The 15,850-nt window shown below is 51.0% G+C and overlaps 5 protein-coding genes across 5 annotated transcripts; 3 read left to right on the top strand and 2 right to left on the bottom strand.

The window, feature by feature from the left end:
• Nucleotides 1-724: 724 nt before the first annotated feature.
• Nucleotides 725-1,708, bottom strand: N7482_009665 (uncharacterized protein; the record flags this gene model as incomplete). Its single annotated transcript, XM_056691789.1, has 1 exon — nucleotides 725-1,708. One exon carries the CDS (start codon nucleotides 1,706-1,708, stop codon nucleotides 725-727), a length of 984 nt encoding a protein of 327 aa, XP_056539495.1.
• Nucleotides 1,709-4,190: 2,482 nt separating this feature from the next.
• N7482_009664 (abc multidrug transporter protein) lies at nucleotides 4,191-8,500 on the top strand (the record flags this gene model as incomplete). Its single annotated transcript, XM_056691788.1, has 2 exons — nucleotides 4,191-6,803; nucleotides 6,860-8,500. 2 exons carry the CDS (start codon nucleotides 4,191-4,193, stop codon nucleotides 8,498-8,500), a joined length of 4,254 nt encoding a protein of 1,417 aa, XP_056539494.1.
• Nucleotides 8,501-9,420: 920 nt separating this feature from the next.
• On the top strand, nucleotides 9,421-11,467 carry N7482_009663 (conidial pigment biosynthesis oxidase Arb2/brown2; the record flags this gene model as incomplete). The annotated part of the gene is made up of 4 exons (XM_056691787.1): nucleotides 9,421-9,630; nucleotides 9,702-10,099; nucleotides 10,179-10,304; nucleotides 10,372-11,467. 4 exons carry the CDS (start codon nucleotides 9,421-9,423, stop codon nucleotides 11,465-11,467), a joined length of 1,830 nt encoding a protein of 609 aa, XP_056539493.1.
• A 1,311-nt stretch (nucleotides 11,468-12,778) lies between these two features.
• On the top strand, nucleotides 12,779-14,262 carry N7482_009662 (uncharacterized protein; the record flags this gene model as incomplete). The annotated part of the gene is made up of 2 exons (XM_056691786.1): nucleotides 12,779-13,045; nucleotides 13,123-14,262. The coding sequence occupies 2 exons, from the start codon at nucleotides 12,779-12,781 to the stop codon at nucleotides 14,260-14,262; spliced, it is 1,407 nt and encodes a 468-aa protein (XP_056539492.1).
• A 611-nt stretch (nucleotides 14,263-14,873) lies between these two features.
• tpcK (decarboxylase tpcK) lies at nucleotides 14,874-15,343 on the bottom strand (the record flags this gene model as incomplete). The annotated part of the gene is made up of 2 exons (XM_056691785.1): nucleotides 14,874-15,134; nucleotides 15,191-15,343. 2 exons carry the CDS (start codon nucleotides 15,341-15,343, stop codon nucleotides 14,874-14,876), a joined length of 414 nt encoding a protein of 137 aa, XP_056539491.1.
• Between the last annotated feature and the right edge of the window lie 507 nt (nucleotides 15,344-15,850).

Here is a 15,850-nt window from a genome sequence, read left to right as displayed (position 1 = left end):
GTGACCGTCATTGCCATAGTTTATCAAACATGGCATCCACTCAAAGGCACAAATGGCCGAGCCCCGCTTCGGTCAGTGGGATATGCGAATGTGGCACACGTTGCCGTGGTCAATCTTTGGGTTATCTGGTCAGCCTTCTCTCGTGCCTCGCTAGCGCGTTTGTCGAAGTCTATCATCCCTCAACCAGGGGATAGAAATAGCGCAGGCACAGCGGCAGGGATCACCCCTCGGAAGGAATCAGAGGCTATCTAGCAGCTTGCATTGAGGGTAAAAAACCTTCCCAAATACCGACCGTCGTTTAGTAGGGTAGACCTTCAAATGCCCGTGGGTCCTTGGTTCCGAAGGGGACCATAAGGCCAGAATGGACATCTTGTCCGATGATGAACTCTCCGAAGGTATCCTCCGGAATCGGTTGGGCTTTACAGAGGGGAATGGAAATAATGTAGATATCAGCTCTGCATTGGGCGCTATAGGGTAACCGGGGACCCAAAATAAATAACAGGTATGGTATGGTGGGTCCACCTTGTGTATCGCAAGCATTCACCGGTAAGATGCAGTTGTTGCACAGCTGGCAACACTTTGTGTGTATTTGGAATTCATACACCCCGCCCTGTAAGTTGGAAAGAAAAACATCACCCCATAATCAAGGGAATCATCGCAAATCGTAAGTTTACGGTGCCGCATTTGTCTCCGTAGCGCCTCTTGAACCCATTCCTGTATGCCCTTATATATCATCGGACTCGGTTATCTCGGCCTTGACGACTCTAATTATTGCTCTCAGTTTCTCCTTCAGAAGTGGCTTTAGAGTCGATACGAATTCTCCGCCCTCCTTTATACTTCGACTAGCCGGGATGGCGTTGCTCTTGCTAGATGGTATTATTCTTTCGACCATGTTTCCGAGCCTGGTAAGCTCGCTCAGAAGCACGCTGGAGATGATCTTCCGCTTGACAGAACTGTCTGGTAGGAATGCCCCTACCGCAATCGGCATATCGGCAGCAATAGCTGCTGTGCCACAGCAGTAGTCCATCGCGTCTTCGTTGTGGCCCTTTTCATTATCAGCCGAGACCGGATTGCTCTGGACCAACAAAATCTGCTGATAGGCGTCTATAATGTTATTGCAGCAGACGAGAGCAAGCAGGGTGATGTTCGATGAGTTGAGCCCACAGGGGTCTTTCAAGAGTGCCGACAAGTTACCGATCGCCATGCTGGTAATCTTCAGTATCATGTCGATGCCCGGAGCGGGCATTGTGGAAGGCATATGCAGGCTTTCCAATGTGGAAAGGATGACTCGGATGTTTGCTGAAGAGTCGGTTGCGTGGGCGTCTCCAACCCCATCGGTGCCGAAAGGGTTGTCGCCTAGTTGAGACTCCGTCGGGTCTGTTGGCAGAGCCAACAGGTCTGAATCGATGCCTGTCATTGTGGGCATGGCAAAGTCTCGCCTATTCGAGTCACCATGCCCCAGTCTTGAGAGCAGAGAAAAGTCTAGACTTGATTCGTGGGAACCGAGGTAGATTTCATGTGGTATGTCGGCAATCCGGTGTGCTTCGGAGTCGCGGGAGGAGACGAAATCTGCCGACAAGGAGAAGTCCTCATCGATGGATGTAAGATCGGAGGCATGGGTGTAGAAGTCTTCCGTGAGGCTGGTAATGCTGTCCCGCGGCGCCCTCGGGGCCGGCGACCTCGGAGGGTTGGCATTCCTGGAGACCATGGCGGCCGAGGCGGCCTTTCCTCGCCGTGCCAGACTATAATGACACATGATCCCACTCCGGAGACAGCGATGACAACTTGGCCGGACCCGACTGCATTTCACTTTTGCTTGTGCGCAACTGTCACAACTGTCCTTGAACTTGGCAGGCCGGTCCGGAGTATAACTGACATTTGATCCCGAAGGGGAGCTCATGGTCATGTGGCATACTTCAGTTGACCCAATCTCGTTTGGTGGTGAACCCGAGAGAGCGCCGTCCCGGAATACATATATTATATATCGCCGCCACTGTCGAAAGTTTTTCTGGGAACTTTCAAGGTCCAGCTTCTCAGCCGGCGTACGTAAGATGCCAAGCTGGGCTGATTGATGCTCCTGCAACGCAACTCACTTCGAAACCGCCCACTCCACCGGCCCCCAACTACTATTTTTACGTATTACTCGGCGATTAATAACAGTATGGAATTGAAAAAGTATATCAAGTTGAACGTTACAACTTGTCCTTCTATGACCAACCGTGCCAAATCTACCACAGCGCGGTGACAGCCCCCAATAGTCATACTGCCATGCCGCACCAAGCTCTGTATCCTCCACGATGGTGGTAGTATTCGTATTATATGCTTTTATGCAGTCCTCTTCCCACTATTCCTTCGTACAACCACCCAAATCCGTATAGGTAGGAGCTAGCAGGGATAGGACATTGTTACGGACCCCACGAGACTGAGGGGCCGCAACTACCCAACAATGGGGCCACCAAGAACCAACACTTCACCAGAACAAGCATTAGCGCCCAGCCATCGCCCCGTACTCGACAACAAATCGCTTCGACCTGCTCAGAGAGCGCCCCGGTGGCCACAGGGATGCTAGGCCCCAATAGGAACGGAGACCCGAGAAAAAGCTCCGGATATACCAGCATCTAATTCACCCCATGAGGCTAAGTGATGGTAAGGACACGTGACGGTAGATATACTCCCCACGCCGAGTCGAAGTAGATCGACTCCAGGATATACCCCACCAGGGGGGTGGATCAGGAGCAAGGGCTAGATATATACGGACACCCGTGCACGCGTGGATTGACCAACCTGTCGCACTACCTGGTACGCCTTTGGAAGACACTGGGTGGAAAGCCCTGCACCGTAGGCCCCCAAAGGCCGCAGCACTATCCACAATCTCCTCGGACAATAGTATTCTCCGCCCCGTGAAGTTGCGCAAAGGCGCAGTCTAGGCCCCCTGTTCCTACTGTAGCTGCTATACGTACGTGCGACCAGCCGTGCCACGTGGCCGTGCAATCAGATAATAAGACGACGCTTGCACTGATTTGATGTTGAGACCAATGAGACCAATGTCCGAGGTGGAATTAACAACCATCAGGAATGGGGGCTATTTAGTCAACTCTTGCATACCGCCAAGGCGAGTGCTACCTCCGGGCCGAAGGATCGTTCAAAATCTACTGAATGTAATTCGTTTACGGATTCAGTTTAGTCGAGTCACAGCCCAAGGCGACCGAGGGGGCTGCAGATCAAGTGAGGGGGCCTTGTGGCTGTCTCAGTTCAGTCCTTGATTCGATGATAGGCTCCTAAGCTGGCGCCACTAACAAAGGTGGTATTCTGATATCTTCAAGTCCAGATGCTGCTGACCCCCGCCTTGATGGGGTCCTGCTTGCAGGGTTTCACCTCGTATCAGCCCCGCATTGCAGGTATCCAAGATGCAGATCCGCCTTGGGTTAGTTCAGCGAGCCCCTGACCCCTTTGGTCTTTGGGTTCGAATGGCGCACATCTCGTCTTATATGGCTGGATTCAGGCTATTGTCCCAATCCACACCCTTTTTTCCCATTGGCTCTTGTGACGAGGCAGATACCCTGGCCCCAGTCTTGTCAAGGAAGAATTCGCCTAGGCGCCCGTGGTGCCATTTTGAAGCGGTGCTTAGGGAAATCCTGACGCCTCCGCATCTCCACTTCCCTCCGGACCGCGAGCGGACAGCGATCCCATCGGACCGCGAGCGGATCACGATGGTTCTCCACATCTCGCCGGACCACGACACGGATCGCGATAGCTCTTTCCGGGATTCATATAGCCAGTGAGTAAAGCTTCACTCTGCTATGCTAGCAGCGCAGCCGCCTTACCCAGCAAGTTGTCGCTGCGTTTCCCCAATCCAGTAGTGTGCCCGCTGTCCCATCCACTAAATCCGATACTCTGGTGCCTGCCTGTGCTGCGGCGCTCACCGAACTACCACCCGCCCCCTGTAGCCAAGCCAAGCCGACTTCTTTGTCCGCTTACTTCTTTGTCTGCCCATTTCTTTGTCGGCCCTGTTCCCCCTTCTATCTGTCCTTTGTGACTCTGAAGTATAATCATCCTCCCAAAAGACGACTCCTCTTCTCTTCTTTAGTCCATGCCGCATTGACAAGCATCTTATGATATTGATACCCACGATGCCCCTGCCTATCACTTTAGCGAATTGCAGATTCCAAGACTACTAAGCATCGCCAAGTATGAGTGAAGAAAATGCCAAGGCGGTGCCCAGCGATGCGCCGAGCACTACGCCCAGCACTGTGGTGCCACGGGTGGGCTTACTGGGACGGCTAATTGGAAGCTCGCGAAAAGGAGGTATCCCGATTCCCCAGCATCGCGAGCCATCACCCGAATACCATGCTGGCATCTTGAGCCGGCTGACCTTCTCATGGATGTCATCTCTCATGTTCAAGGGCTACACTCGGCCCTTGGAAGTCAACGATATCTGGCTAGTGAATCCCGATCGGACGACGCATAAGCTCGCCGCGGAGCTCAAAGTCAACTTTCAGAGCAACATCGATCGCAAGTCCAAGCGACCGCTCCTGAGGGCGATATGGCAGACATTCCGGAAAGATGCCATCATCGGCGCAGCGGCGGCATTTCTCTCCAGTTCTTGCCAAGTCATCATGCCACTTGTCGTCAAGTATATCATCACATTTGCTGAGGAAGCATACTACGGGCGCGAACCCCCCATCGGCAGGGGAGTCGGTCTTGTCATTTGTCTGACCTGTCTGCAAGTGCTCGCTAGTTTTGGAAATGCCCACATGTTCTACCGCGGGATGATGATGGGCGCTCAGACACGATGTGCCCTCATCTCAATCATCTTCGACAAGGCAATGACAATTTCCGGGCGCGCCAAGGTGGGTAATGCCGCACTGGAACCGGTCCCCGCCAACATCACGCCAGGGAGCGACGAGGAAAGAGATCACTTTGCACGCCAACTGGAGAAGGACCCCAAAGGGAACCAAAAGGACAATACGCCGCGCAGCAGCGCCTGGCCCAGTGGGCGAATCATCAACATCATGTCTGTCGACACGTACAGAATTGACCAGGCCTGCGGTTGGTTCCACGTCGCTTGGTCCAACGTGCTCGGTATTATCGTCACAATTGTGCTTCTCCTACTGAACTTGTCCTATTCCGCCTTGCCCGGTATTGGCATCTTTGTTTTATCACTACCAATCTCCATGGTGGGCATGTTAGCCATGTTCAGGCAGCGCAAGGTCATCAACAAGACCACTGATGAGCGAATCACTATAACACAGGACCTACTGTCGACTATCCGCTTTGTCAAGTATTATGCCTGGGAGGGTGACTTCCTTCAGCGCCTGGCGAGGATGCGCAAGAAGGAGATTGGAGGAATCCGTCGGATCTTGGCGATTCGCAACGGCTTGAACACGTTTGGCACGACAACTCCTGTGCTCGCCGCGATAGTGGCTTTCATTGTGTATTTCAAAACTCAGAATAACCTGAGCCCTGCTTCAGTGTTCTCATCACTTGCTTTGTTCAACCAGTTACGAATGCCACTGATGTTCGTTCCCTTCATTCTTGCCATGATTGCCGACGCACTCCAGTCTATCGACCGAATTGAGGAATTCCTGGAGGCCGAAGACGGCCCAGTGGGGAAGGCCTCGCCGAAATCAACGCACATTTCCATAACTATGAAGGATGCAGCATTCACCTGGGAACAAAGCACGCCTCCCGATCCAAATGAGCGTCTTCGTACTACAGAGTTGACTGAAGACGAGATGAGGGACATGAAACTGGACAACAAAGATGGCAAGAAAGGAGCGAAGAAGACCAAAAAGGGAGTGAAAGACTCCCAAAAGAAAGAAAAAGCCCATTCTACGCCCTCTGAGATTACCGAGGAGGAAACGACCCCGCCCGACACGCCACCATTTTCTATGCATGGAATTAACTTGCACATCGAAGGGCCTGAGCTCATTGGGATTATCGGCACTGTGGGCTCTGGAAAATCATCGCTGCTCTCGGCCGTCGCCGGGGAGATGCGACGGACTGCAGGCGAATTTACGACCGAAGGCAGACGAGCGCTTTGCGCCCAAGTTCCTTGGATCCAGAGCACCACCATCAGGGAGAACATTACTTTTGGTCAGGAGTTTGATCAGGCCAAGTATGATGCCGTCATCGATGCCTGTGCCCTCCAACCGGACCTCAGTATCCTTCCACATGGCAGCTTCACCGAGATTGGCGAGAAGGGAATCAACCTGTCAGGAGGACAGAAGCATCGTGTTAGTCTAGCCAGGGCCATATACTTTGACCCAGACATCATTATTCTCGACGACCCCTTGGCCGCAGTCGATGCCGAGACCGGTGGCCATTTAATGGAGCATGCCATCTGCGGCCTTTTGAAGGACACATGCAGACTGCTAGCCACTCACCAGGTGCAATTACTCCATCGCTGCGACCGAATAATTGTCATGGATAACGGAAGGATCATGGCATGCGACACGTTGGACAATTTGATGAAGCGAAACGACGTCTCGATGCGTATCCTACAGACAGTACAGATGGGTGTCGAACGCGAAAGTGCCGATATTGACGCGTCTCGAGACACCATCAACAAGCCCGGAGCGCTGGAGGTCAAGTCAGAAGATGCGATCATGCAAGAAGAGGACCGCCAGGTCAAGGGTATATCCTGGGAAGTTTATAAGGCTTACGCTAGCTCGATGGGATCCATGCTAGTTCCCATCTTTGTACTGGCAACTCTGATGGCCTACCAGGCGTGTAATATTGTCACTGGTTTGTGGCTGGCTTGGTGGTCGAGTGATGAATACAGCTTGGGCACTAATTCATACGTAAGTCGACGTCTCCTGCAATCATATGTGCCTACTCTAACCAAACCCACTGGCAGATCGGTATCTACGTTGCTCTTGGAGTGGCGCAGAGTCTTCTGCAATTTGTATCGATGCTTGCATTGTCTACTTATGGAACCGAGGCGAGTAAGAGGATGTATCAGCAAGCCACGAAGAATCTTATGCACGCTCCGGTGGCCTTCTTCGACACCACACCCGTGGGCCGCATCATGAACCGCTTCTCCAAGGACGTCGACGTTATGGACAACAACCTATCCGAATCGGTCCGTATGGCAGCGACAACTCTTCTCACTGTCCTATCCATCGTGGGACTCACAGTGTCATACTTTTACTACTTCGCCATTGCCTTGGTGCCGGTGCTGCTGATCTACGCATTTGCATCCAGCTACTACCGAGCGTCAGCCCGGGAAATCAAGCGCATCGAGGGTATGCTTCGCAGCCCGGTATTTGCACTCTTCAGCGAAGCAGTTTCAGGCACAATAACCTTGCGTGCTTACGGAGAGACTGGAAATTTCTCGAGTAGAATTGTTTCCGCAATCGATGATATGGCCTCTGCGTACTACCTCACTTGTGCAAACCAGAGGTGGTTAAGTCTCCGTGTCGACATCGTTGGCATCGTCTTCCTCCTGGTGACAGGAATGCTGGTCATAACCAATAAGTTTAATGTTTCACCGAGCATCAGCGGCCTTGTGCTCTCTTATCTAGTCTCGATCACACAGACACTGCTCTTCTCAGTGCGACAAGTGGCCGAAGTGGAGAATAGCATGACCTGCGTGGAGCGAATCCACTACTACTCCAATCACATACCCCAGGAGGCTTCAGATGAATCATCTACCACCAAAGTGGAAGAGAACTGGCCTGCCAAAGGCGAGATCATCTTCAAGGGCGTTCAAGCGCGTTACCGCCCCGCCCTGCCGCTCGTTATCCACGATCTGAACCTACACGTTCGCCCAGGTGAGAGATTGGGCGTTGCAGGCCGCACCGGGGCTGGGAAGTCTAGCATCATGGCAGTCTTGTTCCGCATAGTGGAACCGTCCGCCGGTTCAATTACTATCGATGGAGTGGACGTCTCGGGGGTGCGCTTGCATGATCTCAGATCGCGCATGTCAATTGTTCCCCAGGATGCCACCGTGGTCCGTGGCACAGTACGCTCCAATCTCGACCCTTTTCATAAGAAATCGGATGAGGAGCTGTGGGAGGCACTCCAGCGGTCACATCTCACGGCTACGCCTCGCAATGATCAGGCCAGTCAGAATCCTAGTACTGGTAGTACCATCACATTGGACACAGTACTGGAACCAGAGGGTTCCAATCTATCACATGGCCAGCGGCAGCTGCTGGCGCTGGCACGTGCTCTCGTACGTGACTCGCAAATTATCGTCGCCGACGAGGCGACGAGCTCCGTCGACCTAGAGAGTGATGCCGCCATTCAGCACACCATAGCCACCGCGTTTCGAGGTAAAACCTTGTTGTGCATTGCACATCGACTTCGGACAATCATCGGCTATGATCGTGTGTGTGTCATGGATGAGGGCCGTGTAGCTCAACTTGGTGAACCCCTGACTCTTTATGACGATGAAGATGGCCGTTTCCGGAAGCTCTGTAACGAGAGTCGGATCACCAGGGATGAGGTGGTTGCAGCCACAGCTGCAGCTGCAGGGGCCAGGACGAATAAATAGAGGTCAGTTGCATCATAGAGGAGATGAAAGCAAACTGTCTTTGACCCCCGCGAGAGGGAGGCGGACGGGGGTTACTTTCTGGTTCACGCTTTGTGCTCTATCGCTGTGTATAACCGGAAAGGGTCATAGATCTTAGGTGAATGCAGTATAATTGATGTCCCAGGGATGCATACACCACACACCCGGAACTTTTAATTGCGTATGATTAGCATAGACTATTAGGTATACCCACATCCATACAATCAAAGCACACCTTCCATGATCTGGTCACTGGTCACTACTCTATAATCTGACCGAGTAGGTTAGCTTTACAGCATTTGTCAAAATAAGCATTATTATCCTTGAAGATATATATTCCATCGGTTTCGTAACTTCAAGCGTTAACAACTTCATAAACACAAGGACCAATGAAAGTCATTTCTATATAAAAGTGTCAGTTTCAGCAATATTCTATATGAAATACCTATATAATTTACTCTTAGGTTACTGAATCGCTTTGTGGGCATTCGTAAGGTGAAGATTGGTAGGTTTTGCCGAGGATATAGCGGCCGGGAAAAACGTTCGGCACGCCACGTGGAACCCAAACTATTCAAGACCTCGCCCCAAAAACCAACCCGAAACTAGTTGAGGTTGGGTTAGGTCCGGGTTTTACGGGGTTCCGCAGCAAATCCACTTCCGAAGCTAGTGTCGGGCATACTGACCCCGAAAGTTCCGCTGTGTGTGGCTTGGCGGCGCGGACCTGACTCCACGCTAGTGTGGGGTAGCTAGGTATGGACTGCGATTCAAGGTCAAAATAATCTTCAATAAGACGCGATGTGAGGCATGTTTTCCAGTCTTTTAGCTTCTTGTGTCACCATCCAAAAGAGGAGATAGACCTGCGTGTTTGTCGTGGATTCTCAGAACAATTCAGCGCTCCAGAAATGGCTCTGCGCTTGCTAATCCTCGGTCTGATAGCATTGGCTACTCTAGACTTTGGTTTTTGCGAAAAACCTAGTGGCAAAATTCAGAAACGAGAACTCACCATAACAAATGAACTCGGAGCTCCTGATGGCCAGCAACGGTACTTGATTAAGGTCAATGGCCAGTTCCCTGGTCCAGCATTGATTTTCGATGAGGGCGATGATGTCGAGGTAAAAATATTCGGAAATCTCGTTGCATTTCTCTCTCCATGTTCTGAATCTAACCTTCGGCCGGTATGCAGGTCACGGTTCACAATCATATGGAAAGAAACACTAGCATCCACTGGCACGGCTTGCTACAGCAGGGCACCCAGTACTCCGATGGCGTCGCAGGCCTCACTCAAACGCCCATTGAGCCCGGCGATAGCTTCATCTACAGATTCAAGGCTTATCCCGCTGGAACTTATTGGTACCACTCGCATGTGCGAGCTCAACTGATGGACGGCCTGTACGGCGCGATTGTTATCAAGCGCAAGGCTGATGACCCAACGCCCTGGCACCTGATCAGCAATAACAGCCGAGATATTTCCCAGATTCAAGCAGCGGTCAACGACCCGCAGCTCATGCTCTTGTCCGATTGGTCCAAGTACAATTCCACCGATTATATCTACTACCAGAACTACGCAAAAGTTGGTATTTTGTGGGTTTGCCCAGGACTTGGCTCCTATTTCCTTTTCCTTTGTCGAGCACTGCAAAGCTAACTACTGTTTGATTCATAGCTGCCTTGATAGCTATCTCATCAATGGCAAGGGCTGGGTCAACTGCCCAGGCCAGGAAGTTATCAATGCCAACACGCTACCAGCACTACTGCTAGCCATTGAACCAGATGTTGCTACCGAGAAAGGGTAAGTTGTAGCTGATTTCATCGCAAGATCGAACTGATCAACAGCTAATGCTCTTTCACTTTACCAGTTGCTTCCCCATCGATGCCAAGACGCAGTTTGAGTTCATCAACGCATCTATGCCGGAGAGGCTACCGCGCGACATGTTCTTCGACTGCGTGCCATCTAAAGGCAGCGAAGAAGTGATCAAGGTTGATCCAACAAAGACTAAGTGGATCAGTCTCAACTTCGTTGCCACCGTTGCAGCCTCCGACTTGATGGTCTCCATTGATGAGCACCCTATGTGGGTGTACGAAGTTGACGGCAACCTTATTGAACCCAGACTGGCGAATGCATTCGACATCCGCGCCGGTGAGCGGTACTCTGTTTTGATCAAGCTTGACAAGACCGCTAAGGATTACACTATTCGGGTGCCAAACAACGGAGAAAGTCAGGTCATCTGGACCTGGGCCACGCTGCGATATACCAACCAGGGTCGCCACTCCAATGCAGCCGAATCGACCCCGTATATTGGATGGTATGGCCAGAATCTTACCGAGTCAGTCGTCTTCTTTGACAGATTCACCATCAAAGCGTACCCGCCAATTGCACCCGCCGAGACTTCCGACATTCTGCACAAATTCAGCATCCATCGCGTGAACGGCGCGTGGCAATTCAGCATGACTGACTCGCTTGTGCTGTATCCCCTTGACTGGCGCGCATACGAGCCATTCCTGCAGACTGGTGTAGAGACCCCTGATTCCTACAACACGTCCCTAGCCGTCCGCAACAATCACAACCAGTGGGTAGATCTTCTCATCCAGTGGAACTCGATCGTGGACGGCGTGTCCCACGTCATCCACAAGCACGGCACCAAGTTCTGGGTTCTTGGCACTGCCATCGGTGTGTTCACGTGGAACAATACGGCCGACGCGATAGCAGCAAACCCGGACGCTTTCAATTTGGTTGATCCTCCATATCGCGACACAGCAGTGGCCCCTGATTATGTCGCAGATCAGTCCTGGATGTTGCTCCGCTACCAGGCTACTAACCCCGGCGCCTGGCTTCTTCATTGCCACTTCGAGACCCATCTTGCAACCGGTTTCGCTCAGGCGATTCTGGACGGTGTTGACGAATGGCCTGTGGTTCCGCCAGAGTATGCTTTGGGTCACAATGGTCAAAAGTGAACGGGTTTGGCATGGCTTAGCCATTGATCTCATACGAGGAACACGTTTCCCGGAAATTTAATGTCAATAGTCTCTTATGCAGAGAAACCTTATACATATCATCATGTTAATAGTCTCTCATTTAGAGAAATCTTATACATATCATCATGTCTACAGTCTCTTTTCCTGATACATACTATCCAGTGGCATTTTGATATTAGGATAGTGGAGACAATTTCCCCGGTTTGCGTTTCCGATTTTCGATATCTGGTAATGATCTCTGTTGCGATGACTACGATTTGATTTGCTATCTCAACAGATTACCGGCACTTTCTTTGCCGCCTAGCTTAGCAAAAAATTTGCATTGATGCATATTTCTTTTCCTGTCTCCGATATTTTGTGAACCTCTTATTCGAGTAAAATTGGAATATTCGCCTTGAGAACAAGCCTCATTACCTCTTTGTAAGTAAACACTATCTCCGGCAAAAGAATCCTCAAAAAAAGATGCAAAATAGGTAAATCCGGTGAAGCATGGCGTAGAATAGACTCGACTGATTTATTATGGAGCGTGATAAAACCTTGGCGCGGCGAAGTTACAGCATCATCAATTCCCCAGCTCGGGCTGAAAGCCTATTCCATGCCATTTGCAAACATGTGTGCTGACTTAGTAGCCTAAGTAAACTGCAGGTCCAGAACCAAGGCAGGTGCGACGCAGTGCAACATCCTCTCACATCCTAGGAATTGTCAAAATCTCCGAGCCACCACTGCATGCCAAGCCAAGCCCAAGCTTGACAGTTGGTGGGCATACGAGTGTGGATGATGTGAGCTTCTGCTTACTGCATCGGGCTTCATTTCTTCCAGACCTTCTTCCAGAACTCGCTTAGCACACGTGTGATGGCTCGGAGCATGGCTTCGTTCGGATGCGAGCACAGCTCGTAGGCTATGGGATGCAAACTTCCGTTAACCCCGCACGATTCGGGGGTGAGAAAATCCTGCGGTGGGCTGAGCCTCAAAAACTCCGGTGGGAAGGGTGGATCTGTATCCGGCCTAAACATCGCATCCCAGCCTTATCCACTTTGGCGGCCGGGGCACTCGGGCTCCGAGCCACCGGGATTCTTCCACGGAAGCCAGGCGACGGTCGGGCTTACCGCAGCGGAACGCGGTAACCAAACACTCTGACGAGGTAAGGTCAAGGCTAAACGTAGATCTAAAAGTGTTTGCACATCATCTTTTAGCCTGGCTATTCTGATGCCCATTCTCAAACTATAGGAGACATTAAAACATCTTGGGCGGTAAGCTGATCAATCTTCACGTCAGCATCAACATTTGTAAATGGCAACTACAATGGCAGCAACGTTTCCGCTGGCATCGAACGAATCAAGCGTCAAGATGGATGCGCTCGTAGAGGAGATTACCCAGAGTGTCCAGGCTCTCAAAGACTCCCGTCAACAGAGCAAGTCTGAGCCGGCGGATGCTTCTGCCCCGCTCAATGCATCTCCGGAGCTTCAACAGCTGCGCCAGAGGCTAGTCGAGGCTAGCTGGCACCTTCATCAGCATGCCTTGGGGCCAGGAGAGTACATTCTCTCCCTGAGCGTTGGTGTATGTACAGTTGAATTTCCGAATGTGTCTAGCGATAATGAGTCGAATCGTCTGAGCTGACATAGTTCCTGGGTTAGGTACACTACTGTGCCTGTTTGAAATGGCTTTGCCGCTTCAAGGTGTTTAATGGAGTTCCTTTGGAGGGCAACATCGCCTATGACAAGCTCGCCGCTGCCATTTCCGCACCAGAGGGGGCCTTGAAGAGTGTTGCACGTATGGCCATGACCAGCGGCCTCTTCACCGAGCCCATCCCTAACCACATTGCGCATTCACCTACCTCTGCCATGATTGCGTCAAATCCGAATTTGCTGCTTTGGTCTGAGTTCATGACAGAGGTAGGCATCCCCACTGCTTCAGCTTTCGCCGATGCGACGCAGCGATGGCCCGGAAGTCTTAGCAACACTGAGACGGCCTACAATCTGGCCTTTGACACACCGTTGCCACTCTTTGAGCATTTGAAGACACTTCCAACTCGCACTGAGCAGTTTGCTGGCTACATGAAGAGCGTTACCAATAGCGAGGGCACCAGCCTCAAGCACCTGGTGAGCGGCTACGACTGGGCGGCGCTCCCTCAGGACTCTGTTGTCGTGGATGTTGGTGGATCCACTGGCCATGGTAGCATCGCAATCGCGGAGACATTTCCCGATCTGCGCTTTATTGTCCAGGATTTAGAGACCAATGCCGATGCGGGCCGCGAGTCATTGGCTAAAGCGGAGAACGAGGCTCAGAAGGATCTGGCCGATCGCATCACGTTCCAGGCACACGACTTCTTCCAGGATCAGCCCATTGTCGGCGCAGATGTGTATCTGCTGCGCATGATCATTCATGACTGGTCCGACGATGACTCAGTCCGTATCTTGAGCCGCATCGTGAAGGCCATGGAGCCCAACAAGACCAAGAGCACCTTGGTCATTATGGACTCGGTGCTGCCTCTGCCCGGCCAGCTGCCAGCCACACTGGAGAGACTCTTGCGTTTGCGAGACCTGACTATGCGCCAGGTTTTCAACTCTAGAGAGCGTGCACCAGAGGAATGGAGTGCACTGATGGCACGGGTTGATCCAAGCCTGAAGCTTGTCAGGACGGCTAAGCCGTTCGGGAGTGTTCTTTCAGTCATGGAGTGGAAGCTTGAGGATCCCGTCGCGCAGATGACTATGCCGTTGAATGTAGAGGAACAAGTAGCCAAGGAAGAGAAGGTCACACCCGTAGCTGTGAGCTAGGTCGAAGCAGATGGTCTCGTGAGGGCCGAATCGTTTACCATCGGATTTGGTCTAGGCGTGTTACACAAAGCACGGCCGTTGTTTGTTGTGTTTCTTTTTTGCTTGCTTATGCAAAGTGTATTTGCTATAGCGGTATCAAAGTTCATGTTTTCCTTCTAGGTTTATTAGATCAAAATGATCTAGATGAATGCGAACGAAGTGCAAACGTCCAAATAATTTCCACTGAATTCTATCTAGCCTATGATATATTTACAAACCTGTATGTCACCAAGTATCACATCTGGCCTGGCATTTCAATTATCTATAGAGATGGTACTTATAATTTCCGGTTGTTCTCTTTGAGATACCTATTAGAATCAATTTCGAAGCATCTGTTGTTACTCAATGTGATCTCTCTATAACTCAAAATATGCCTTGTAAATTGACAATTCACCAAGGTATGGTACTGGAAGCTCGAACGTATCAGGATAACTGTGATCATGTATCTAATGGAATTGAACAAGCTAGGAGTATCGCTGGGACCTATGATTTGAAAGTTCCAAGGGGCTAAAGGCTATCCTGGCATTTACTGTCTCGAAACTCTTCAATTTCGTATAGAGAGCTGCCTAGGCTTACTCACTGGAAGCAAGAAGCTGTCCATCCTCCATGACCGGTGTCCAATACCCTATCATCATCTGCGACCTCTTTGTGTCCGCAAATTTCTCGTGATCAGGCCCCACGTTCATCTTGAAATACGGGTCTGCCTTCATTTGGACAAAGCAATCAATATCAGGGAAAACAATTGACACGCAGCAATCATAGGATGCAACGTTAGAGAATTGCGGGTCAAAGATCTTTGCCATAAGAGCTGGAGACTCGTCCACTGGGTGCGACTAGGACTCGATGTAAGTAGGAGCATATTTCGTCTGTTCAGGACTGGGAGTCATACCATGCTCCACTGCTTGATTCCATATTTCTCCATAAGCTCACGAACGATCTTTGCATGTACGTTGACCATATAGTCGCGGTACTCATCCGTAGTAATGCCATCTCTCTTGTAGCCGAGGATATTGAGACAAAGCATTTGATCTCTGGAAGCCATCGTGACCACGTTGAAGCTAGAAGTTTTGGTCAAGGATGCGTAGTGTACAGACTCCCAGCTTTTTAGGAATAATAACAAATGTAAAAAGGTGGACAAGAGGCGCGACCTGGAGCCAAGCTGCCGGATGTTAAATTTGGGGATGCGAACATATCAGGCATCATCTATGATATGGTGATATTTGAATGATACTATTTAGGGATGAGGCCGAGAATCTCAAATTCCGTGTCGAAATTGTGTTGTTCTTGCACCGCCGAGTCGGATCCTTCCCTCCTTCTCGTGGCGCTGGATTTTGAGCGTCGGATTCCGCGCTGACGGCCCCAATCCCGAAAATGGTTTGGATTTTCGGTGCTCCGAACCCCGTGGCCCCTGTTAATCATTTTCAAGTATTACCTGTGGAGTTATCTTCTCACTAAGCCTGTTATGATGCTTCTGCTGATTGACCCACAGCCACGATTGTAAACTAGACCCGCCAAGTCTGAAGCACAAAGACAAGATATATTGCTGATG

This window comes from Penicillium canariense (assembly GCF_028826845.1).
Source record: "Penicillium canariense strain IBT 26290 chromosome Unknown utg000007l_segment0_segment0, whole genome shotgun sequence".
Taxonomy (NCBI): Eukaryota; Fungi; Ascomycota; class Eurotiomycetes; order Eurotiales; family Aspergillaceae; genus Penicillium; species Penicillium canariense.
The sequence above is the reverse complement of the archived record's forward strand: the minus strand, read 5'-3'. Positions and strand labels throughout refer to the sequence as shown.